This window comes from Nuphar pumila, chromosome 6 (genome assembly GCF_984573655.1).
Source record: "Nuphar pumila chromosome 6, dmNupPumi1.hap1.1, whole genome shotgun sequence".
In the NCBI taxonomy this organism is placed as follows: Eukaryota; Viridiplantae; Streptophyta; class Magnoliopsida; order Nymphaeales; family Nymphaeaceae; genus Nuphar; species Nuphar pumila.
Genome location: NC_143254.1, coordinates 128,330,029 through 128,357,399, shown reverse-complemented (window position 1 = coordinate 128,357,399; position 27,371 = coordinate 128,330,029). Strand labels below are relative to the sequence as shown.

Sequence of the window (27,371 nt, the reverse complement as noted above, 5' to 3'; positions counted from 1 at the left end):
TGGTTCAAAACTCGTTTTTGCTAAACAAGTCACGTAGATCACGCATTTGCATCTAATCTTAAAGATAAAAAACCTGAAAAAAGCGGTTTCTACTCCGATATTACTGTATATTTTATTAGTACCAAATATTGGGACAACGATTGCATAAACATGTGTACAAATGCCTCTAGATAATCATGGCGCAGGTTATTTTGATCCATATAGACGGCAGAGATTGATTCAACATGATCAAAATAGGATCGAATTTTTGAATTATGTTATTTCAATAAAAAATATGATTTTATGACTTGAGAAAGTATCACATATGCAATGAATTTTGGAGGCCTTATAAAATCCTGCCTACATTTGTAATTAGACTGTTTCTTTTATTTATTTATGCACAAAGGGGGTTAGCGTAGTGGGGTGGGGCCTTGGCTGATAGAAGGGCAGTCAAGGTTCGATTCACATGGGTGTCGCTCCTCTGCGCAAGCCAATGCGTATCATAAGCCTCGAGGGAAGGGGTCCTAGCTTCGAAGTTTTACGCTGCCGACATGACGACCATAGGTATGACAGGCTGAGCCAGTGCAACCGAGTCTTAGTGCCAGGTACCAGTTTCTTCGGGTTATAAATTATAAAAAAAAAAACTAGGGTTTAGGCATAACCCTACCATAATACAAGGAGCTGTTGATGATTAGAAAGGAAACCAGGAAGAAAACCAGTCGTGGGTTCCATATGTCCTGGGAACACGAAGGATTTTTAAGGATAATATTTGCTACCCTCGTGGCTCGTGGGTTCCACATCTCCTAGTGAAAAACTCATAATTTTAATTAATTTATTTATTTTGCACATCTGAACATCCAAGTGCGATCTACACGTTTGGTGCAGTAGAAACTGACCATTGAATTATGTATTTTTGACATATAAATCATATTTCCGTAGATTGAAGAATCAATGGCCAGCGATGTACCAAAAAATCACATTTTGACATAAAAAAAATAGCTATTTTGACTATGCTAGGAGCCTGAAACACATCCACGACGGAATGAAGTCAGATTTAGTCAAAAGACAACAATCTCTCCTATGAAATTCAACAGTAGGGTTCCCCACCCGGGCAATATTTTCCCAATAAGTAAATGATATGGAGGTCTTGGTCACACTTTTCCAAGGAGAGAGTCGCAGCTTTCCTATTATTTTTGATTGGTCAACTGCGTCTACATAAAAGAATGTGACTCTTCTGCTTCCACCTCTTTGCATGCACTCAACTAACCGCCATTGTTCTTCCCCACCCTCCCAATTCGCAAGAATTGCAGATAAGAATGATCCCCAATTGGAACCCAATTCAGAAATAACAAGAAAAGCCCACCCCCATCTTTTTCTCCCACTGACCACTGTTATTCTCGGCACACCGTACACTAACCATTGGTCGATAGTGTCCAATTACTTGGGTGCCTTCACAGCAGAAGATTTTCTGGTTTTGGGTTGTTCAGGAAATTGAGAAGTGAGAAGGATGGGTGTTCTCTCAAACAAGATAGACAGAGCCCATCTCAGAGCCGGAGATCATATCTATTCGTGGAGGACGGCCTATACGTACTCCCATCATGGTGAGTTTTTCTTCCCTCGTGAATTCTTGTTTGAGATTTGTTAGTTTATGTCAAAAACGAGAATTCGTTAATTGGTTTGGGGAATTCTGCTTAGATCTGGTGGGATCTGGCAATGCTGGTCCTTCTTTTGGATCACCATCTTGTTCTTTACTTGACGATGTTGTGGTTGATGATTTATTAGTTGGATTCAATTAATTTCCTTAGTTATCTTCCCGTATGGAATCTGGCAATGCTAATCCTTCTTTTGGATCACCATCTTGTTCTTTACTTGACGATGTTGTGGTTGATGATTTATTAGTTGGATTCAATTAATTTCCTTAGTTATCTTCCCGTATGGAATCTGGCAATGCTAATCCTTCTTTTGGATCACCATTTTGTTCTTTACTTGATCATGTTGTGGTTTGATGGTTTATTTAGTTGGATTCAATTGATTTCCTTAGTTATCTTCCTGTATTTCCTCTAGAATTTATGCTGCTGGTTTCTGATTAAACGTTTGTTGATTTCACATCCTGTGATTTGCATGGTTATACCTTGATCCAGATGGTTTATGAGTTCCAAATGTTGTTTTTATTCTGCTAATCTCAAAACTTAACCTGTCAATGACGGCTGGTTCTTTTCTGAAGATTTTGAGATTTGCCATAAATCTTGTTCTTGAATGGAAAACACACAGATGATAACCTGATTATGAATATTGGGCATTACCATCTGCTCAATTTATATTGAACCTGTCTGCACTTTCCCATGTGAATTGATGGTTCCTATATCCATCTATGATTAGCATGTAGAAATGCATCAGGTATTTGCCAGCCTCTGCAACTCTGATCTTCATATCGTATTTCGATTAGCTAATTATATGCCAAAGTCATTCCTCATAGAATCACTCAAATCTGAAATTTATCTGGTAATGCTCATGAAGTAGGATACTAGGATGTGGAAGTGGTATGATGATGCCTTCCACAAGTCTACTCTGCTATTAACATTATCACTTAGTAGTCCTCTAACATGAATTTAGCTTTTATATACATCCGACTAGTGCTCTGTGTGTGTGTGAACCAAAGTAGAGTTTGGCAAGCTCCTATAGAGTATTGATAAGCTGAATGTAGTTTGAAAGATGAAAGCTAGATTGCTCATAGGCATGGCTTAACTGAATTCCCTATGCTAGATTCACTCAACCCCTATGGTTGGGTCAATGATCATGGTTATCTGTGCTTCAGAAGGGACCCAGTCACAGTCTTTTATGTGTTTTTACATTCTACATTTTTATTTATATGTTCATCCTAAAAAAACGAAAAAGGGAAGAAACTCTTGGCATTATTCATCTATCAAAGCGCTCTGTCACATGTATACTGTGAAAATGTTTATAGAGAAAATATGTGCATAAAAACACAATACCCTTGATATAATAAGTGTGCACAAAGGCACAAGGAGAACACTCACAAGTGCACAATGGCACGGATACACATGCACAAAGGCATAAAAAATAAACTCTTATTGAATCACCAAAGAGAGCTTTACAAAAGCTTAAAAAATATAAAGGGGGAAGACCCCTATTTATACACCTTAGGAGACCAAAGAGGGGCTCCAATATAGACTTGGAGCCCCTCCAACGTCTATGTTGGGGGCCCCTCTTTGGCTGAAAAAGAAAAAAAAGGAAAAGAAAGAAAAAAAAAGAAAGAAAAAAAAGAAAAAGACATACATTTTCATAAAGTAGAATATGTGTAAAATAGAGAGAAAAGACAGATTTACCCTTGTCGGGTACAAATATATTATTGAGACTGGTGTATTATCCGGATACGGGTCTGGAACCTGATCCATACTTATACATGTTGTATTTGGGTCTTATTTGTATATGGGTCTGACGTTACATTCTAGACCTGATCCATATTGTATTCTCCATATATATTAATGCTAATAGGGCTCGATCGGGTGTGTTGAATACCATCAACGATTGACGCCTCTTTACAACGTATCGTCTTCTTCCTCAGCACACACATATTCTGGTGTGATCTCTCACATGGTATCAGAGCAGGATTTCATCTGATATCTATCCAAGTAGGGATGGCAGTGGACCGGGGGAAAGCGGGGCCCCGCCTCGCCCCGTTTGGACCGGGGATGAAGGGTATGAAATGGGGATGGAGGCGGGGGTGGAGGATAAAATCCATCCCCACCGCGGAGGCGGGGCGGGGGTGGACGTGCACTTTTCCCCGCCCCGCCCCGTCCCCGCCACGATCCCCGCCCCGACCACTTTTCCCCGCAATATCCCTGCCCCGCCTCATCCCCGTTTGGACCGGGGATGAAGGGTATGAAACGGGGATGGAGGCGGGGGTGGAGGATAAAATCCATCCCCGCCGCGGAGGCGGGGCGGGGGTGGAGGATAAATTTTTGAGGCGGGGCGGGGGTGGAAACCTTGTCCCCCGCCCCGCCCCGCCCCGCCCCACTGCCATCCCTATATCCAAGGACGTGAAGTTGATCCCGGAAGGCGCGCTTGTAGAGATCGACCTTCGAACTCCAGGTTACGGTGATTCCTTTTTCTTTTCCTTCGAACTTCTCATTAATCCCAATCTCTCTTTTTCTAATCATCTCTTCTCTTTTCTAATCATTCCTTTCTCTCTTTAGATCTTGACAGATCTAAATCTATTTTCAGATATGCGTCTTTGATTTCAGATATGTGTCTTCTCTTTCTCGGTTTCGACCATTCTTTTTCTTCCAAATCTAATTGTCCCATGAGCTTTGTTTTATCGTTGGCTCTTTGAAATCTGATCCCCTCATCAGATCTATATCCCCTTCTCAGCAGGAACCCTAATTTTCACGTCAAAAAAAAAGCGAATATATATATGCCTCTTTCTTGCTATAAATCTGATTCATCGTTTTCCCAGATTCATTGTTTTTCCAGTTACGCCATTTTTAAATCTGTTCTTGTTGATATTTCTGGAATAGATCAAGTTTGATCGTATTTTGTGCATATCAGATTTATTTCCCAGTTACGCCATTTTTTTTAACAAAACAAAAATATGTCCTTGATACTTCTAGAATTGATCGCAAGTCTGATCGTATTTTGTGCATATCAGATTTATTTCTGTGCAATTCTTAAAAAAAAAAGGCTGCTACATCAGACTGACACGCCACTACCACTTAAAATTATTCTTTGCTCCCTTTTTGATTCTTGCTTCCTTTATGGATTCTCCTTCTCTTCCATTGGGCTTCCTTGGTCAACTTATATCTGAAAAACTCAACAATTCCAATTACCTAACCTGGAAGAGGCAAATTTTGCCTTTCATTAGGAGTTTGGATCTCTCTGGACACCTTGATGGGACAGTTCATGTCCCACCAGAATTTATTTTGCAAGAGGAACACGATGATAAAGGGGAGGTTTTCAGTAAATTGATTCGTAACTCAGATTTTGTGGCATGGAGAAGAAAAGATCAGGCAGTTGTGGCTTATATTACCTCTACTCTGTCCCAAGAGGTATTAGTAGCCATCTCAGATGAGTGCTCGGCCATGGAGCTATGGCAGACATTGGCACAAACATACTCTCAGATCTCAGAGGCCAGAATTTTACTTTTGAAAAGAGAGTTTCAACTTCTGAGAAATGACTCTTTATTTGTCACAGAGTATATGAATAAAGTCAAGATTATTACAGATTAGCTAGCTATGGTGGGTTGCGACATTTCTGACAGAGATAAAGTTCAGCAGACACTAAATGGACTTGGCTCTGATTATCACATGCTAGTCACGTCTCTTCTGTGTCTACCTTCGTTGCTTAATTTTGAAGATCTACGAACAAAGCTGCTACAGTACGAAGTTTCCATAAGAGGCGAGGAGATGGTCTCCAATTCGACCAACCATGATGTTCTAGTCACAGGTTTTATGTCAGGCAGGGGGCGTGGAGGTTTTCGAGGAGGACGTGGACAAGGACAAAATGGCCCAGGGGGTCATGGACTGCTGCCCACCCCTAATATGCAACATCATTACCTTTCAAGAAACCAGAGTTCCAGGAATGTACTCACTTGTTTTCAATGCAATAAAAGAGGGCATATTAAGGCGAATTGTTGGTTCAATCCGCAGAACAAAGGTAAATTTAATGGTGCTGGGACTTTTGCTCGAGGAAAGACAGGAGAAGGGCCTAAGGATGACGAAAAGGATAATGTGAAGAATCTCCTAATATCTGCACTTTCAGGACTGAGCTTTAAACAAAGTGAGCAAGGAACTTGGTACATTGATTCTGGAGCTGCCGCACATGTGACAGGTGATTTTGGTAAGATTTTGAAACCTGTTCCTTATCGTGGGAAATACAGTATTAAAATTGGCGATGGTGCTCTTCATCCTATTTCTCATGCTGGAAATGTTCTCCTCCCATTACCTAATTCTTCCTTGATTTTATCTGATGTTTACCATTCTCCTAGTATTGTTAAAAATATTGTTTCTGTTTCTAAACTTGTGGATGATACTCATTCTTCTGTCGAATTTACTCCTTCTGTATGTGTCAAGGACCTTCTCACAAAGAGGATGCTCGTTGAAGGAGAACGACAGGGAAATATGTATGTCCTCAAGGAAGCCTCTTTTGTTCGTGATGATCCCTCTAACACTTCAAACACTCAGTCAGCTTTGCCATTGTCATCTAAAAATGTTTTTAGTCTTTCTCAGTGTAATAAGCCAAAAATCTGGCATCGTCGTTTAGCTCATTGTAATTGTTCTTTTGTTCGGAAATTTGTGTCAAAAGGATTTATCCCGACATCCAGTCTGAGTCTTGAGTCTGATGTGTCACTTTGTTCTAGTTGTCAATTATGTAAGAGCCATGTTATCCCTTTTAATTCAATAAATCAAAGAGCTTCCCGTTCCTTTGAAATTATTTATTCTGATATGTGGGGACCTGCTCCTCAATCTTCTTTAGCTGAAAGTCGTTATTATGTTACCTTCATCGATAGCTATTCCAGATATACCTGGATCCATTTTATGAAACATAAGTCTGAGGTGTTTAAGTTGTTTTGTTCATTCCATGCTCTAGTTTGCAATCAATTTTCGTCTACAATTCAACATTTCCAATGTGATGGTGGGGAAGAGTACTTATCTAAAGAATTCACTGAATTTCTCCAAGATAACGGAATAAGTCATCGTATATCTTGTCCACACACACCTCAACAAAATGGTGTAGAGGAAAGAAAACATCGTCATATTGTGGAAAGTGCACTTAGCATGCTACATGATAGTTATATTCCTCTTAATTTATGGACGAAAGCCTTTTATTCTGCTGCATATATTATAAATCGCTTGCCAATGACGCTCTTAGACAATCAATCTCTCTATTTTACATTATTTGGCTTTTACCCTGATTACAATGAATTACGGGTGTTTGGCTGTGTGTGTTATGTTCATATTGACAGTTCTCAGCATAACAAGTTTCAGGATAAAGCGTGCAAATGCAAATTTGTGGGATATGCTGACCAATACAAAGGATATCGCTGCTATGACCCCATCACTCACTGCATCCGGATCTCGCGACACGTTGTGTTCGATGAGACTAACACTGGAGATCTAATGAGTGCAAATGGCCGCAATAAAAAAGTTGAAGGATACCAGCCATGGCTTGCAACTGAGCTATTTGATCACATAGGCGCACAAAGTATCTTGTCAGATCATATGCAACCTGTTGAACATCATGAGCCACATGTACGAGTACAACAGGATGCGTCGCCCGATAGACAGATCATTACAGGGACTGTTCCGGATATTGCCAAGTTTAAAGGGGCTATCTATACACGGCGCAATAGGAACCATGATCAGAGACTTGATGTGCTACCCAGACAATTTGCAAGAATTCGTCATCCTATCAAAAGGTGAGTCAGCTATGATAACTTCTCCACAGAATTGCAATTATTTATTTCTCAAATAGAAAAACAACACCTTTTTACAAGCATCTCAATCAACCAAATGGGTGGAAGCTATGAATGAGGAGATAGGTGGGACTTGGATGGTTGTTCCCAGACCTTTAGACAAGAATGTTGTAGGGTCTAAATGGGTCTATAAGATAAAGTACAAACCTGATGGATCCATCAAACGTCACACAGCGAGACTAGTAGCCCCCATGATCAAAATGGGCACCATTCAATTAATTTTATCTTTGTTCGTCAATTATGGATGGCCCCTCAGTCAAATAGATGTCAAAAATGTCTTTCTTCGTGGGAATCTGAAAGAAGAAGTCTATATGGAGCAGCCCCCCTGTTATGCAACAAAGAGTCCTAGTACACATGTTTGCAAACTACAAAGATCAATTTATGGGTTAAAGCAGACCTCCCGCTCATGGTTTGATAGTTTCTCCCTTGAAATTCAAAGGCATGGATTCATTCGATCTCACTTGGACCATTCTCTATTTATCTTCCATGATCCTCAAGTAACCACTCTTCTTCTTATATACGTGGATGACATTTTTTTATTACTGGGAACTCGACTGATCATATAGAAATCATAAAAGTTTTTCTGAGTCAGAAGTTTAAGATGAAAGATTTGGGCAATTTACGGTACTTCTTGGGCGTTGAAGTCGATAGGCAAAGTGAACGTGATGCAGAGCATCCTAAAGATCCACACATTGACGGTAAATTGGATCCATATCCAACTCATCAGATCCGATTCGGGATACGATCCGTGGTAGATCCAATCATACAGGACTATCTGGGTCCAATTGGATCTCTGCGTACCCAGATCCACTTTGAATAGCATGTTCCAATTTTTGGGATATTTTGTTTGTTTCTCAGAAATTGTATTTCTAAGTTTGATTCCATTTTGTATCTCCAGAATCATTTAGACTTTTATGTATTTTATATCTGTTATTTTATTTTATTTTATTTTTAGGTGCCGGATTCTACGGATCTGGATAGTTCTAGTGCCCTGTAGGATTGTTTTGCGGTACTAGATGGTGTATGAGGTACTCAGGGCAGTTTTCTTTTTTTTTTTCGATTTAAAAACCCAATATTGTGAAGGGTTTTTGGAGCAAAAACGTTATTTGGATCTTGGATCTTATCCAAGATCCAATTCAACTCAAACCCACTTTGGGTTGGACAAATATAACCCTTTTTTGAATCAGTTTGACCGTAGGAGGTCAAAAGGGTTGTTGGAGTAGCAATGATGCCCATTTTCAAAAGAAGCCCATGCATTGGGCAAGTGGGCGGCGGCTTAGAGAAACTCACTTCCCTTTGTGAGTGATTGGGGAAAATGGGCAGCATGATCATTACACCATCTGGAAGGCTTAAGACCCTCATGGGGGTCGACCATGAGGGGTGGTTGTTGTTTTGAGAAAAAATAAAGAAATCCGAAAATGGAGTGAAGAAGAAAGGTTTGAAGGTTGAAGACAGTCCCGACATTTTGGACGTATCTCCCTAGATACTGATCCAAATTGTATGATTTTTAGCTCGTTGGAAAGCTAAGATCCTGATCTACAAGTTTGTTTTTTACTACTTGGCTTGATTTGGCTCGGTTAAGCCGATAAAGTCTATGACAAGTTGCCTACTAATGGCTTCAAGGAAGTTTATGGGTGATGGGTTCTGAGGGATCCTAGTGAGTGTGAGAAGGAAATGAAGAAGGTGAGTGTGTTTTGGTGAAGAAGGAAAGAGCTCGAACTGGTGAGGAGGACTACGGTAGCTGCAGCTGGAGGAGTTGGCGCATTCAAACCATCCTACCTCGTCTCTATTGACATCCGCAAGCTTTGTTTGCCTTTTCAAACTCTTGTTCTTATATTTTGAACTTGTTACTTTTGATTCTCTCAGCATGCAAGCACTTGACTTATGTTCATGAATGAAAGTTTGAGTTTTAAGTTCATATGTTGTTTGAAAGTAGATTCCAACAATCTGCAAAACTCGTGATTGCTTACTCTTCCATTTCCTGTCAAAAATCAGATTTTCGGTTTTGGAGTTGTCAAAGACAACTCCAAAGAATCAACTGTATCTGCTAAGATACTGGTCCGATTCCGGTGTTCTTGGGCTTTCTGGAAAGATAAGATACGATCCTACAACATTGATGTTGAGGTCTCGGCCTAATTCGGCCGGCAGGGTCCCAGAAATTCCTTGTCAAGCAGTCGGTCAGACAGAATCTGTCAGACCCTGTCCCATCCAGAACACTGTGAACAGTTCTTCCGTATTTTGGGAATTTCTCACGATTCCCTCCATGAAAATCTGATCTGTTTGATTCAGTAGAAAGCCAAAACAAAGATCTAATTTTTTCATGTTTTTCATTTTAATCGATTCAGCCTGCAAGTAGCCTGAAAAAATCTATCTTTTTGTACTTGTCTTAGGTTTGAATATAATATTCACTGTTATAGCATTCTGTGTATGGCTGCTTAATTTTCGAATATCTGAATATGTATGGTGTGAAATCGAAATCCGAAAGTTAGTTTGGTTAGTTAACATCTGTCTGCACTATAGTGAAGTTCGGGATTTCTTCTGAAACCCTCTTCTGTATGCCCGAATCCGAGGTGATTCGCGTGGCCAACTAGAACCCCTTTATCAGGTTAGGTTAGTTAACAATTAGATCGTCAGGGATCTTTAAAATTTAGTAGAGGCGCGTAGGATTGCTCAAAAAATACAAGCCATAACTTTCTGGAAGGGTTTGAATCAGACCTTCAATTCATCTGTTGGGAGTTTTCGCAAACTCCATCGTCTGAAGAGTCAAAACCCTCTTCGAACAGGTTGTCCACCAAACTCGAAGAGCCTGTCACAAATTTGACTATCAGTCTTGGTTTTGAGTGCGTGGAGCGGACATTCCTGATCCGAATCCAATGATTTTGGATTCGTTGGAAAGGTGTGCACGTCGCACACAACTTTCCTTTGGACCACCTCTGTTGAAACAGAGCGCATGGGTCCCAAAAACCCTATTTCCCAGAGTCCTGTTCAGACTCATCTTAGTGAAAAAGTTTCCGCGCGTATTGAGATTCGTTTGGATTGTGGATCGGTGCATACCGAGTCTACATCAGAACATCTCTCATTAACGCAACATAAGTATACTTTGGATTTGTTGAATAAGGCAGGAATGCAAGATTGTAAACCTCTTTCTACTCCCACTGTGCTTAATCACAAGCTTGGCTCTCAGGATGGAGAAACATATAGAGATCCCACACAATACCGCAGTCTTGTAGGTATGCTTCAATATCTCACCTTTACCAGGCCAGGCATTGTATATGCAGTCAATCAAGTCTCGCAGTTTATGCATGCCCCATGCACAAAGCATATGAATGCAGTCAAGAGGATTCTTCAATACTTGAAAGGAACTCTTGGGGATGGTCTAGTTTATCATCAAACTAAAGCTAAAAGTGCACGTCACCGACTAGATGTGTATACATATGCAGATTAGGCTGGAGACCCAGATGACAGGCGCTCGGTATCAGGGTATTACATTTTTATTGATGGGAATCTAATAGCCTGGAGCAACAAGAAACAACGGGCTATTGCACGATCGGTCTATGGCAGCAGCGACTGCAGAGGCTACGTGGTTAAGGCATCTTCTAACTGAATTAGGCGAGAATGTTTTGCCCACTACTCTCTTCTGCGACAACCAGAGTGCTATACAAATAGCTTTCAATCCTATCGATCAACACTTCATTCGGCAGAAAATCGAAGACAAAGAGGTTGAACCAACCTATATCCCAACTGCAGATCAAGTCGTTGATTTGTTCACTAAGGGTCTCACAAGCATCAAATTTTGGTTCTTAAAAACAAGTTGTCCATGGTGCAGCACCACACACAACTTGAGGGAGGGTATTGAGACTGGTGTATTATCCGGATACAGGTCTGGAACCTGATCCATACTTATACATATGGTATTTGGGTCTTATTTGTATCTTGGTCTAACGTTACATTCCATACCCGATCCATATTGTATTTTCCATATATATTAATGCTAATAGGGCACGATCGGGTGTGTTGAATACCATCAACAATTGACGCCTCTTTATAATGTATCATTTTCTTCCTCAGCACACACATATTCTGGTGTGATCTCTCTCACATATACATATATATATATATATGAGTAGATAGATACATATACCTCTCTCTCTATATATAAGTATATATAGGAGATACAATTTAACACCCCTCCTCAAACTTAGGGCGTGATGACCGAAAGTTTGCCAAGAAGAAAGTTAAATCTTGGAGAACAGAGTTCCTTGGTGAAGAAGTCTGTCAGTTGATATTCTGATGTTATATAAGGAAGATCTATAACTCTTTTTAGATATTCTTCTCTAACATAGTGGCAACCCATCTTAATATGCTTTGTTCGCTCGTGAAATGTGTGATTTTTGGCAATATAGATTGCACTTTTATTATCACAACACAATTTTGTGGGCCCTTGAACACGTATTCCCATATCTTTCAGCAACCTCCAAATCCAAACAATTTTCATGGTAATCATTGCCATGGCTCGGTACTCAACTTCGGTAGATGAGAGACACTTTCTGTTGTTTCTTGCATCTTCAAGAAACTAATGATTCACCTAGAAAGATACAAAAACCAATGGTAGAGTGACGGTTATTAGGGTCACCTCCCCAGTCAGAGTCAGTATAAGCAATTAAATTTAATTCGGATGAGGAAGATAAAAATACTCTCTTATTTATGGTTCCCTTTATATATCTGATAATTCGAAGAATGACGCTCATATGTACTGTTGTAGAGGCATGTTAAAATTGGCTAGCAACATGTACTGAATGAGAGATATCAGGTTTGGTAATGCTGAGATATGTTAATGATCCGACCAGTTGCCTGTAAGGAGTGGGATCTTCTAGATGAATCCCATCATCAATCTTCATCTTCGATCCTACTATTTCAAGAGTTTCACAAACCTTGTCATCTGTGATTCCTGACCTGTCAATGACCTCACAAGCAAGTTTAGTTTGAGATAAAAAATAGCCTTTGTGAGAATAGACAACTTTAATACCCCAAAAATATGTCAGAAAACCTAAGTTTGACATTTCAAATTTTTTTGTTAATATAGATTTAATGTTCTTGATTCTTTTGGCATCATCACCTGTTATCAACATGTCATCAACATATAACAATAAAATCACAATTCTTGCATTAGATTTCTTGACAAACAAGGAAGTGTCAGTATAATATGAAGAAAATCCATTTTCCAACATCACATTGTTAAATCTATCGTACCAAGCCTTGGGAACTTGTTTTAAACCATAAAGAGATTTTCGTAGACGAAATACTTTATTTTTAGGAATTTTCATACCTGGAGGAGCATCCATATAAACTTCTTCGTTAAGATCATCATTTAAGAAAACATTTTTGACATTCATTTGATAAATATTCTATTTTTTAATTGAGGCAATGATGACGAGACATCTAACAGTGATCATACGCACAATAGGAGCAAATGTCTCATCATAGTCTATTCTATATTCTTGACTATATCCTTTGGCTACTAAGTGAGATTTATACCTTTCAAGAGATCCATCACTTTTGGTTTTGACTTTAAAAACTCATCTGCATCTTATAGTTTTTTTACCACTAGGAAGATTTTGAAATTCCCATGTTTTAGCTTTCTTAAGTGCTCTAAGTTCATTGTCCATAGCTTCTTTCCATTTAATACTCTTTTTGACTTCTTCAAAATTTTTAGGTTCGACATATGAGTGAATGACACTAAGACAGACTCAATATTTAGGTGAGAATAAATCATAGGATATAAATCTAGAAGGAACTCTTCTAGTTCTTTCAGTTCTTCGAGGATTTGCATCACATGAAGAAGTAGATTCACCAGGCTCACTATATTTTTCAATTGCACTTCTAAAAATGCCTCTATCTCTGTGTATAAGTGATAGGATCACTAGATGTCATTTCTTCACGATGATGGTTGGTAGGTGGATAAGAAACATTGTTGTTTTTGTCTACTTCATTATCACTAATATCATTACATGTGAATTCATCATCACTAGAAATATCATCATTTCTGGATAATAAGTCAAACAAAAGAAGGAATAGTCTATATTTTCTTCATGGGATTCACATTGTTCAAAACCACTAACATTTTCCAAAAAAGTTACGCTTCTCGAGACATATAATTTGTCATTTTTAATATCACAATATTGAAACCCTTTTTGCATTTTGGAATATCCAAAAAAAGCGCAAGGAATGACTTTTGGTGAGAGTTTGTAATTTTTATCTATAAGTACAAAACATTTGCACCAAAAAACTCTTAATCTATTATAGTCGGGTTCTTTTTTATACAATATTTCAAAGAGAGAAATTTTATTTAAATTTTTGGATGGAAGACGATTTATAAGATAAATGGATGCATGAGCCGCCTCGGCCCATAATCTCTTTGGAATATTTTGAGAGATAAGTAAGGTTCTTGTGGTTTCTATAATATGTCTATGTTTTCTTTTAGCCAAACCATTTTGTTGAGGGGTTTTAGGACAAGATTTTTGATGAACAATGTTATAATTTTCAAGATAACTTTTGAATTCATTTGAAAGATACTCACCTCCGGAGTCGGTCCTAAGTATCTTTAGATTACCATTAAATTAATTTTTAATCATCATATGATATGCCTTAAATGATGAGAATACTTCATGCTTATGTTTAAGAAAGTATATCCAACAAATTCTAGAGTAATCATCTAAAAAAATAACATAATATGCAAAGCCTCCTTTCGATATAACGGGTGTCGGACCCCATACATCAGAATTAACAAGTTCAAATGATTTAGTGGTAAACATGGATCTTTGTTTAAAAGGCAAGCTTCTCATTTTTTCAAAAATATAATCATTACAAGAGAAATTATTTTTACTAAGATTTTTAACAAAATATAAATAAGAGAGCTTGATGACATTTGGATGCCCAAGTCTTTTGTGCCAACCATTTATATATTTATGTTGGGCAACATTACAAAAAGAATTCTTTGATATTTGAAGAGATTCCACATAGTATAAATCTTCCTTCCTAGAGCCTTCCCCAATCAACTTCCGGACCGACGATCTTGTATCCAACACTTATCAGATGAGAATTTTATATCACATTCATGGTTCGAGAGTTGAGAGACCGAAAGCAAATTTAAATTCAATTTTGGTATAAATCTAATTTTGGGAATAAAAAATCATTGTCTTTCAAAGTTTTCAATTCCTTTGATTTCAAGAGAAGTGCCATCTGTGGTTGAAACAAAAGATGGTGATACATTTTTTGAATATTCGAAAAGAGAACAAATATTTGAAGTCATGTGAAAGGAAGCACCCGAATCTAAAAGCCAAGAAGTCTTACTGGGAGGAGAGAATGTTGACATGACGGCTCCGAAAATAGCTCCTTTGAGAAGATGTTGAAGTGCTTTCACGATTTGATTTAGAGAGAGAGCTCTATTGGTGGAAGTAGATGAACTTTCTTCTTTTTTTGGTTGAAATGTGGTGGACATAGTCAACAACTTCTTTCATTTTGGACATACCAGTTTAATGTGCCTTGGTTCTTTACAAAAATGACATATAATTTTGCTATATTATCTTCTTTTGCCTTGCCCACCCTTTTCTCTTGCTCCTTGATTTTGATTTTTAAAATAAGGAGGTTTGTATGTTCTCAAGTTGTTACCCGGTCTAGAAACGACATTTACTCCATCATTTTCTTCTTGATTGGAAGATGTTGTGAGAATACTTGGATTATTCTTGCTTATGCCCATACGAGCCCACTTAATTTGGTAATGACATCTTCAAGAGAAGGAGAAATAAATGAAGATAGGAGAGAAGATCTAATTTGTTCAAATTCGAGTCTAAGCCCATTTAAGAAGTTGAAAAACCGATCTTCCTCTAATTGTTTGTGTCAAAGTTCAATGACTTCTGCATTCCATTTGGGTTCAAGCATGGCAAGTTCATCCCAAATAGAAGATAGCTTAGCGAAATACTCTCTAATAGTCATTTCGCCTTGTTGGAGGGTCAAGGCCTTCTTTTGAAGGTAATATTTGTGAGACAAATCTCTTAAGGTATACATCTTTTCAAGGTATTTCTATGTTTGAGATACTTTTTTGAACTTTATAATGTTAGCTTTGATTCTAGTTTCAACTGACGAAAAAGTCCATGATAAGATTTTAAAATTTCTCATCTCCCATTCCTCATGTTTCTTCCTATATTCTTCAAAAGCTTTGGTTCTTTCTTCTCTCTCAAGAATTTTTATATCTTCTTTTTCTACCAATGTGATTTTTTGCTCCGGTTCCGGTATTGAGCCTTGGACATACCCCCAAAGCCCCTTACCTTTGATATGACCTTTCATGTTGCCAGCCCAAACATGGTAATTCGATCCATTGAGTTTGAAACCAAAAGAAAAATGAGTCTTTTTCCGCCATTTGAGAAGAGAGAGGATTCAAGAGTAGAGATACTTACCACAATAAGTCTTCAATGCTTACTTGAAGTGGTATGCTTCTCATGAATTGTATTGCAATGATTTTCCACACCAAAAACCAAGGATGAGGTAGGAGCACGTTATTCGAGACACACGCCGGAATGAGATAGCACACGATCCACTCTTTTGATGGCCGAGCTCTGATACCATGTGAAAATGTCTATAGAGAAAATATGTGCATAAAAGCACAATACCCTTGAGACAAAGGCACAAGGAGAACACTCACAAGTGCACAAAGGCACGAATACGCATGCACAAAGGCATAAAAAATAAACTCTTTCTTATTGAATCACCAAAGAGAGCTTTACAAAAGCTTAAAAAATATAAAGGGGAAGACCCTTATTTATACACCTTAGGAGACCAAAGAGGGGCTCCAATATAGACTTGGAGCCCCTCCAACGGTTAGAATTCTAACGGTTGGAGAGGCCCCAACGTGTATGTTGGGGGCCCCTCTTTGGCCGAAAAAGAAACAAAAAGGAAAAAAAAAGGAAATAAAAAAAAGAAAAAGGTACATACATATTCATAAAGTAGAATATGTGTAAAATAGAGGGAAAAGACAGATTTACCCTTATCGGGTACAATATATATATATATATAGAGAGAGAGAGAGAGAGTAGATAGATACATATACATATATACATGAAATATATATGTATATGTACCTCTCTCTCTATATGTAAATAAGTATATATAGGAGATACAATTTGACATATACATCTGTGGATATGAGAGTATGGCCATTTATACAAAGTTTATCAATGTACTAGCATAGAGAGGGGATGCAGAGTGGAAGTTATGTCGTAGTTGGAGAGTGATAGTGCTAAACTGTTCATTCTGGCTATCCATCGCCTCACTGTAAAGTATTCAGATTAATTCTTGTGTTTCTTTGATTAGAATACCATATGTTTCTACTATATGCAAAATTTTGCCTAGTATGGTCTTCCCAACAACTATGAACTTTGGCTTCTTGGATTCTCACCCGAAGGCCCTCAAGTACCTTCTGGAATCTGTGATGGTTGACATATATACTGTCATTTTCTGGATATCATTCTACACAAATCCAAACTTTCAAAGTCAAAGGCTGTTTTGGTTTCTCTGACATTCACAATTTACAAACTGAAAAGGATTTGGTTCCTCATTTTCTTTGATGATCAACACCGTGCTTGATTTTGCAGATAGTGTATCTGGCCTTGCACTGCAAAAGTATTAGAAAAAGTAAACTTAAAATTCTAGTTTAGCATTGGATCCTTGGTGCCAATTCACAATAGTTTTAGTTGCCCTTCCTAAGTTTCTTACTGAGGCTGAATGAACAGGCGATCATGGCAAGTTGATGGCCTTTAAGAGAGATGCTGACCACTGCATTTCGTAGTGATTGTGTTTCTGGGTCCGGTATCATGCAGTAGGATTCATGGCTACTAGTAGTCTAAGGACTTCTGAAAATTGTTTGTTCTTTAAGTTCTTGCTTGTCTTCTCAAGCTTCTGTATTCTAGTCTAGGATAGTTATCATATGATAGAGCCCGACTCCCAGATGGATCGGTTCTATTGAATCCTGGCAGACACGAGAATCGAAGTGGTGGGCAGAGGCGCGGTTGGAAGGGAGCAAAGTCTTTCCCGACTGGCCGGCGATGAGCGGAGATGGAAGGACGGGTGAGGGAGTAGAGTCCTCCCTCGGGAAGCAATCACACACATGAACAAAATTTAGAGAAATAACTCAATAAACTTCATTGAAAAAAACAAGGGACTCTTCACACGTATTTATAGAACAAAAAGGCTAACTAAGATAAGTTGTATCCCTTCCTGGATAGGATTCCAGGGAGGTGTGTCCCACCCTGAGAGAGTCCTGATGTGAATGATATTCTTCTCTCTCATCTACACAAGTCCTGATGTGAATGAGACTCCTCTCTTGCATTTGCACAAGTCCTGATGTGAATGGGACTCCGCTCTCTCATCTGCACAAGTTCCAGCTGGGCAGGACTCCAGCTGGGCAGTGGGGCCTGGGGTAGATCTGGGTTTGACGGGATAGATCCGAGGTGCGGTTCATAATAATCCACCCCTCTCAAACATACTTTGTCCTCAAGGCGGAAACTCCAGATACTGAGCTACTATCCGATCTTCTTCCCTGGTTGCTTCATCCACCCCACTTCCGGTCCACTGAATTAAGACCTCGATGATCAAGTGGTTGTCTTTCCTTTGCCTTCTCTTTCCAAGAGCTCTGAATGGCTGAGGTGAGGTATCACCTAGGTTCGATAGGGCCAGACTCTCACAGGGCGGCTCCCCCCATGTACGGCTTAAGGTGGGAGATATGGAATACATGATGAACTTGGGTTCCTACTTGGAGGTCCAAGCGATAGACCACTATCCCAATCCTCTTCAAGATATGAAAAGGCACGTAGAAACAGGAGGCGCTAACTTGTGTTGTTGTACGCGTTGTACGGTCCCTTGTTGGTGAGGCAACAACTTCAGGAGCACAAGGTCACCCACCTAGAATTGTTGTTGTCGATGTCTCTAATCATATGTCTGCTTCATCCTCTCCTGTGTGGTGGTCATATTTTTATGTAACAAGCATAAGAGGTGGTCTTTCTCTAATAAAGCAGACTTAACTGTGTTTGCTCGCGTAACTCCCACAACGTAGTTGGCTATGGCCGCTGGGGGTTGTTTGTACACTGCATGAGGCGAGGTCGCCTGAATGGAGGAGTGGTAGGCAATGTTGGACCACTCAACCCACAGAAGGAGCCTCACCCATGCCTTGGATTTGTCACCTATGAGGGCACAGAGGTAGTCCCCCAAAAATCGGTTCAGTACCTCTGTTTGTTCGTCTGTCTGGAGATGATATGAGGTACTCATAGACAGCTTGGTACGATATAATCGAAAGAACTCTACCCATAAGGTATTGATAAACACTGGATCTCTATCATTGACGATGGTACGTGGCATACTGTATTGACGGAACACCTCTCGTACGAACAATTCGGCGATGGATGTGGTGGTGTACGGGTGAGACAACCAAGAAACGCCTGTATTTGGACAAACGGTCTACCACAACCATAACTGTGGACTTTCCCTGGATGGAAGGAACCTAAACATGGTCCGGCAAAGGCATTGGCTGCAATAACCCAATGGGGGAGGCAGTTTCATACTTGACCCTCTGGCATACATCACACATTCCCAAAAATTGTTGAACCTACTTCTTCATACCCCCTCCACGCAAACTCCCTACTCAAACGTTGATAAATCCGTTGGACCCCCTCATGTCCCGTAGTGAGTCACATGCTACTACTATATAAGAAAATCCATCAAATCACATTTAGGAGGAACTACTATCCGACCACGGTGCATCACCAAGTTTCCCTGAATCTCGAGTATGGAAGCCTTACCTTTCTGAATCTGTGCCTGTATTGTAGAGAGGAAATCATGCATCGTATACTCTCGCTGGAGGTCATCCAGGAAGGAAAAGGTGTCAGCGGTCATGCTGTGAGACACATCAACTCATCCTCATGTCCCTGTCGTGAGAGGGCAGCAGTCACCTAATTGCTGACCCCCTTGCGGTATTGAATCTCAAAGTCGTACCCCAGAAGCTTCGAGACTCGCTTCCGTTGGGCAGGAGTGTTCACCTGTTGGTCTAGCATATACTTGAGACTCCTATGGTCTGTCCTGACTATAAAGTGCCGACCAATCAGGTATGGTCACCTCTTGTCCACAATCAGGATGACAACCATGAACTCCTCGCACGTGGACATGCCCCGCTTTTCAGCATCGATGACCTTGCTGTAGTAAGCGAGGGGCTATTTCTGCTTCATAAGAACAACTCCTATGTTGAGGTTAGACGTGTCAGTGTCAACTACAAAAGTCTACGTGAAATTTGGTAAGGCCAGAATGGGCGCTCGAGTCATAGCTTCTTTCAGAGACTCAAAGGCTGCGGTAGCCTCTTGGCTCCAGTGAAAGGCACACTTCTTTAAGAGTACCATCAGGAGGTGGGCGATATGTGCATACCTTTGAATGAACTTTCGATAATAGTATCCAGTAAGATCAAGAAATCCTCGTAGTCCCTTGAGCAACTGGCGTACCGGCCAGCTCTGTATCACCTTGACCTTTTCAAGGTTCATCTCAACACCCTGACTCGAAACATGTCTCAAGTAATGGACACGGGTTTGACCAAAGTTGCACTTGGTTCGCTTAGCATATAACCGATGCTCAGCGAAGGTCTACAGGGTAATCCGCAGGTGACACATATGGTCTTCCCAAGAAGGGTTGTAGATCAAGATGTCATTAAAGAAGACCAGTATAAACTGTCGTAAAAAGGTTCAAAATACATCATTCACTAGGCCTTGAAAAGTTGGTGGTGCATTAATGAGACTGAAAGGCATTATCAGGAACTCGTTGTGATCATCATGAGTCCAGAACGCTGTCTTATGCACATCGTCAGGGGCCATGTTGATCTAGTGGTATCCGGATCAGAGGTCTAACTTTGAAAAATAATGCGCCCCATGCAACTTGTCCAACAACTCATCGATTACTGGAATTGAGTATTTGTTCTTAATCGTGATCTGATTAAGGGCCCAATAATCTATACAGAACTGCCAAGATCTATTCTTTTTTCCCAATAGAACCGGAGAAAAATGCAGTCTTGCTAGCCCTGATGATCTCATCTCATAGCATATCTCTCACCAGACGCTAAATCTCCAACCTTTGAGTGTGTGCATTCTTGTAGGGTCGTACATTCGCAGGCTTAGCTCGTGTCTCTATGAGATTCGCATGGTCATGGGACCATGAAGATGGTAGGCCCTTGGGCTCATAAAACATTGTACTAAGCTCTTGCAGCAAGGCCTCCAGGTCGGTCAATGTCTTTCGGCCAATGTCTTTGTAGGGGTTGTGGTGACCCCATTTGCTGCCACCATCAAGAATATCTGTGTGACTTCCTTCTGAACAACCTGGGCGAGTTGTTTAGACTCAGACAGAGAAGGTGTCTTAGCAGGAGCTCGAATCGAAACCTGGTGGCCTTCGTACTCACCCAAGGATTGGAGCCAAGCCACTGTATCCCTAGGACCACATTCACCCCCTTAATCGACAATATGAACATGTCAGTGGTCAGGACGGTTCCTTGGATTTCCAGTCAAGCTCCAAGGCAAAGGACAATGCATTTGAGTTTGCTCATGTTCTCAACCACTACCTTAAAAGGCCGCTGAGGGGTGGTCGAGCACTTGATCTTTTTAGCCATTTGCGCACACACGAAGTTGTGCATCGAACCAGTATCAATCAAGAGTCAAGACTGAAATACCAACTGACCGATTCCACCCAGTACCTTCATCATGTAGGGCACCTCTGTTAAGATTGTGTACCAAAAATATATATATATATATATTTCAATTTATGTAAACCAAAATACCTAATGGGTATTTCGGTCTTTTCATATTGTAATAGTACTTAGTTCATTAGGGGCTGACTTTGTCCTTTTTATTTTTATTTTTTTTGTATTTTAGTTTTTGTTTTGAGAGTAGATGTCGATGGGACAACTCCAACTAGTTGTTGGAGCTGCCCCCAATGATCACAAATGTGACCGTTGGGGGCACTCTCCCTCATTTGTTATAAATAGGGGTGTAATGAAACAAGAGTGCGCAAATACAATGCCAACAAAGGGCTACACAAGTGCACAAATACAAATATAGTCTCTAATGGACCAACAACATTTTCATAAAAGAGATACGAAAATATGAAATCCACAAGAACACAAAAGCATAAAGCTCACAAAAGCATAACAAAGAAGATATTTGTATTAAGGCACAACAAATGCTTTAAAAAAGCATTAAGATACAAGAGGAGGTGAGGCTCTATTTATAGAGCCTCACATTACATAAAGGGAGGCAGTCCAACACTTGTTGGACGGCCTCCAACGATCACATTTATGGCTGTTGGGGGCAATCCAACGACTAGTTGGACTGACCTCCAAACAACCATATTGATTTAGCAATAAAAAAACAAAAATAAAAATAAAAAGACTTTTCAGTCCTTAATGGACTGTGTACATTATATGAAATGACCAAAATACCCCTAACATATGTATATTTATAAACATACATATATCAAAGAATATGTACACAGTATTTTAATACAGTCTATTTAATGATAGTCATGCTCAAGATCTTGGAGACTTCTCCATTCCTTTTCATGAGATAAATCGTGACTTCATGCGCAAGATTCAAAAGAAAGAAATTGCAGAGGCTTTGAAGAAAATGAAGTCAAGAAGGGCAGTTGGCCCAGATGGTATACCTATCGAGGCTTGGAAATGCTTGGGAGAGAAAGGTTTAGAATGGTTGACAAATCTTTTTAACTTGATTTGGCGAACAAATAAGATGCCTAATGAGTGGAGGAAGAGTACTTTGGTGCCTTTATATAAGAATAAGGGTGATATACAAGATTGCACAAACTATCGTGTTATAAAACTCATGAGTCATACTATGAAACTTTGGGAGAGGGTGATTGAGTCTAGGTTGAGGAAGGTTGTCATGATATCGGAGAATCAATTTGGTTTTATGCCTGGAAGATCAACTATGGAAGCTATACATCTTCTTAGACAACTTATTGAAAGATATAGAGAGAGGAACAAAGATTTGCATATGGTTTTTATTGATTTAGAGAAGGCATACGATAGAGTACCTAGGGACGTTCTCTGGTGGACAATGATGAAGAAAGGTGTTTCTCTCAAGTACATTAGTATAATTAAAGATATGTATGAAGGAGTAGTAACCAATGTCCGCACTTGTGGAGGGGTGACAACCAATTTTCCGATAACGGTTGGGTTACATCAAGGATCTGCTTTAAGCCCTTTCCTATTTGCGATAGTGATGGATGAGCTTACGAGATCAATTCAAGAAAATGTACCGTGGTGTATGTTGTTTGCTGATGATATTGTTTTGATTGATGAGTCTAGAGCTGGGGTTAATGCTAAGTTAGAATTATGGAGACAGACATTGGAAGCTAGAGGTTTTAAGTTGAGTAAGAGTAAGACTGAATATATGGAATGTCAGTTTAGTAAGCAACGAAGTAGTGATGGGAGTGTAGTGAAGCTTGGTGAGCAAGATATACCGGTGAATGATTATTTCAAATATTTGGGATCCATCATTCAAAAGTATGGAGAAATTGATGGAGATGTAAATCATAGGATAAAGGTTGGGTGGATGAAATGGAAAAGTGCTACTGGAGTGCTGTGCGATCGTAGAATGCCATTGCGGTTGAAGGGAAAGTTTTATAGGACGACTATTAGACCCGCTTTACTATATGGTACGGAATGTTGGGCTGCCAAGAGACATCATATTCAAAAAATGAGTGTAGCTGAGATGCGGATGCTTAGATGGATGTGTGGAAATACAATAAAAGATAAGATTCGGAACGAAGAGATACGTAAGAAGGTAGGTGTTGCACCCATTGAGAATAAGATGCGAGAGAATCGTTTACGGTGGTTTGGACATATTCGGCGAAGGCCTAATGATGCTCCAGTTAGAAGGTTGGAGAAATGGGAAAATATATTAGTTAAAAGAGGTAGGGGTAGGCCTAGGAAAACTTGGATGGAGATGATAGGAAAGGATATGAATGCTTTGAACCTCACCGAGGACATGGCGTTGGATAGAAATGATTGGAGGAAAAGGATTCATGTGGAAGACCCAAAATGAATTTCTTTTTTGGTTCATATCGCTGACCCCAATTGTTTTGGGATGAAGGCGTAGTTGTTGTTGTTTGTTGTTGTATGTACACAGTATTTTAACACTCCCCCTCAAACTTATGGTGAAATCACCGAAAGTTTGTTAAGAAGGTACAAGAATTTTGGTAGAAGAAGAACTTTGGTGAAGAAATCCGCAATCTGAAACTCGGATTGAACATATGTCCAAGTAATCATTCCTTTCAAATATTGCTTGCGAACATAGTGACAATTCATCTCAATATGTTTCATTCGCGCATGAAATGTGTGATTGATGGCTATATATATGGCGCTTTTGTTATCACAACATAGTTTTAAAGGTTTTGAAATATCAACACCCATATCTGAAAGTAATGATCTCATCCACACGACCTCAGTGGTTGTTGTAGCTGTTGCCCTAGTGATATTTAAGCGTAGTTACATCACTAGATAATTTAGTGAGTTGCTCTTTGATCTGAGCAGATCTTGCTTTGAACATGGTGCAAAATTCATCGCACATCTCCTGTGCTCGATTCATATCGCGGGGTTTCTGGGTTGCAAAAATAGGAAGGGTGTGGGCCCTCTCTTACGAGACTCGTTATATGGAAAGAATTATGGTAATGGTACTGAAAGCGCCGAGTGCGCAACAGACGGTTTGGCTTGGGGCTCTCGTACATAAGACAAACACGTCCCAAAACAACAGTCGAATACCTGGGTTGGTCAGACCCTCCCAAAAGTGTCTAGGTTGCACCAAAATACGTATTCGGCTAGGTGCGGGCTGAGAAACATTTAGCCACACGTTTACAAAACCGTCAGAATTGTTTTCCGGCTCTTTGGAGACCCAAATTTGTCACGGGCACGGGAAATGAAAAACAAATCCTCTGTATTTGAGTTAGATCAGCATAGGGTTTGATCTAGGACTTCACACGATAAAATCCGATGCAAAATTATAACTTAGAATTTAATACGTGCATCGAATTGTACCTGAACGAAAGTGGGAAGGGCGTGGGCTCTTGCTGCATCGATCGAAGAAGCTGCTGGTCAGTGCGGCGTGCATGACGAACTGGTTTGATACCAATTGATAGAGCCTGACTCCCAGATGGATCGGTTCTATCGAATCCTAACGGACGTGGGGATCGAAGCGGTGGGCAGATGCTCAACTGAAAGGGAGGAAAGTCTTTCCTAACTGATTGGTGATAGCGGAGATGGATTGACAGGTGAGAGAGCGAAGGTGGTGTATGGATGCCGTGAACGAAATTTAAAAAAATAACTCAATAAACCTCATTGAAAAAATAAGGAACTCTAGACACGTATTTATAGAACAAAAAGGCTAACTAAGATAAGCTATACACATGGTGACAAATATCATGAGAAATTGCTTGAAAGTTTAAAACGACAATTTTTTGTGAGATTTTCAAAATATCACGAGATTTATGAAAAAACTTAAATACCGCAATTTGAATGTGATATTTATGTTTTAAACGGCTATTATCGTGAAAAAAACGTGTTTTTATTTTTAAATAATTTTTATTAATATTTTCTTATAAAAAATATTTTTTATTTTTTTATTTCTGAGATTTTTCCAAAAATGCAAGATTTATGAAAAAAATTCAAATTCTCGCAAGTTTTTGAAAAACGATATTTTGCAGTTTTTAACTTTTGTCACTATGGCTATACACAGTCCCTCCCTGGTTGAGATTCCATGGGAGGGGCGTCCCACCCTGAGATAAGTCATGATGTGAATGTGACTCTCTCATGTGCACAAATCCCAGCTGGGCTGTGGGGCCTGGGGTGGATCTGGGTCTGACGGGACGGATCCGAGGCAAGGTCCATAACTTCATAACCACATCTAGTCAACAGTTCAAGGAATTAAAGCATCTTCTGGTTAACTTTGATATATGAGTCTGAATCAGGCTACACAATATTGAAGTCCAGCAGTTTGAAAACAGAATTTTTAGCTCTGATTGGTTGATGGAATATGTGATATACTGAATTTGTCAGTCAAAACTGTTAACTTTTCTTGTAAAATATCAGCTATTGTCTGTAATTTACTTTAAATTTCCGATTATTGTGATTCAGTGTGTAGTGTGCAGCTCAATGAACCATTAAACTTTGACTGTACAGTGCAAAATTCATGCCATTTCGGAGCTTATTCAAACATTATCTGATCCATATTTAAAGGCTTTGGGTTTTAATATTAGGATTCCCTTGCAAAGTGTACTAATGCTTTTGCTTGGGTTTCAATATGCACTATTAAATATTATGGCTTCCTTGTGTAGTCTTCTTGGGTGTTTTGAACATCGCTGCATATTGGCACAGGCATATATGTTGGTGGGAACAAGGTTGTTCACTTCACACGTGCTGTAAAATCAACTTCAAACTCAAGCTCAAGCGGGTCTTTCAACCCTTATTCATCTAACAAGGACTCTTCAGGCTGTCCCAATTTCCCTGACTGTGGATTTCGGCGCCCAAACAGTGGGGTGGTCCTGACATGTTTGGACTGTTTTCTTGGCAAAGGCTCTTTATACCTCTTTGAATACGGAACGCCACCATCCATATTCATAGCTAAGGTCAGGGGTGGAACATGCACTACTGCACATTCAGACCCTCTGGAAATTGTCATCCACAGAGCAATGTATCTACTTCAGAATGGGTTCGGGAACTACGACGTTTTCCAGAACAATTGTGAGGATTTTTCTCTCTACTGCAAAACTGGCTTGGTCATCCAGGACAAGAATGATGTGGGAAGGAGCGGCCAAGCTTCATCTCTGATTGGAGCTCCATTGGCTGCAATTCTTTCTTCTCCCTTCAAGTTCTTCATGGCAAGCCCTGTTGGGGTTGCAACAGTCACTGCTGGTATGTACTGCATGAGCAGGTATGCTACAGATATAGGCGTCAGAACAGATGTTATAAAGGTGGCAGTGGAAGATATCACAGCCAACATTGGCTATGGTAGCTCAAGTGGGGGAGGTTCGGCCATCAAGGAAAAGAAAGAAATGGCACAGAAAAATTGATTGATCTCCTGAACTATTTGAGAGAAACACAGTAATGTGTTGAAGTTTCTCTTGTCAAGATTAACGTTTTCTTGTCTGGTACAGTCTACATAAATAAACTGAAATATGGTGTCTTAGTCATGCATAGAAAAAGGTTCTGGTTGGTATGTTAACTAGATGCTTCACATCCATACTTGTCTGAAATGTGGGATCGCGTTTCAAGTTCTCAGCTGGTTCCTTAATCATTTCTTCTTTTTTCCATGAGAATCGGGGAAACCACCCCCGGGATCAGACCTAGTCGCTCTGGCGATGCCTGCCATATTTATGGTTGCCTTCCTGACAGTGCAAACCCCACCCCTTGCTGCCAGGGAGTCACCTTGCTTCCGCACTAGCAAGGGATATAATGTCTTGGTCCTTATAGGAAAGGGGCGTCTAGCAGCCAAGGCCCACTCCACTAAGCCAAGCCCATTGAGGCTCTTAGCCCTTCCTTTTAGATTCATAAAATGCTGAATGGACCAGTTTTGCTGTGACGTTTTTTCTTGCTTTGGTAGAAAAACAACTGTTTGGAAGCTATAGGTCTTGGAGGGACTTTAAGGCCTGTTTAGAAGGCAGATGCCAAGAAATTTACATTTTCATTTTGTTATTATCCTTGGAAACTTGGAGATCATTCCTTGACGAAGAGGAAGTGAAATATAGGATTTTGTCATTTTTTGTTATTTGGTACAAGTGAAAAGTGAAGGAACTTAAAAAAAAAAGAACAAAAAGA

At 39.8% G+C, this 27,371-nt stretch overlaps 1 protein-coding gene across 1 annotated transcript; it reads left to right on the top strand.

Moving 5' to 3' along the window:
• The first annotated feature begins 1,165 nt into the window (after positions 1 to 1,165).
• LOC149836164 (protein LEAD-SENSITIVE 1-like) lies at positions 1,166 to 26,778 on the top strand. The gene is made up of 2 exons (XM_090009033.1): positions 1,166 to 1,580; positions 25,932 to 26,778. Exons 1-2 carry the CDS (start codon positions 1,487 to 1,489, stop codon positions 26,624 to 26,626), a joined length of 789 nt encoding a protein of 262 aa, XP_089865159.1. The 5' UTR covers positions 1,166 to 1,486; the 3' UTR covers positions 26,627 to 26,778.
• The last annotated feature ends 593 nt before the right edge of the window (positions 26,779 to 27,371 follow it).

Bases quoted from the DNA above. Each gene is read 5' to 3' on its own strand.
- LOC149836164 (XM_090009033.1), top strand. From the start codon at position 1,487: ATGGGTGTTCTCTCAAACAAGATAGACAGAGCCCATCTCAGAGCCGGA. The intron at 1,581-25,931 runs GTGAGTTTTTCT...ATATTGGCACAG, and splicing joins CTATACGTACTCCCATCATG to GCATATATGTTGGTGGGAAC.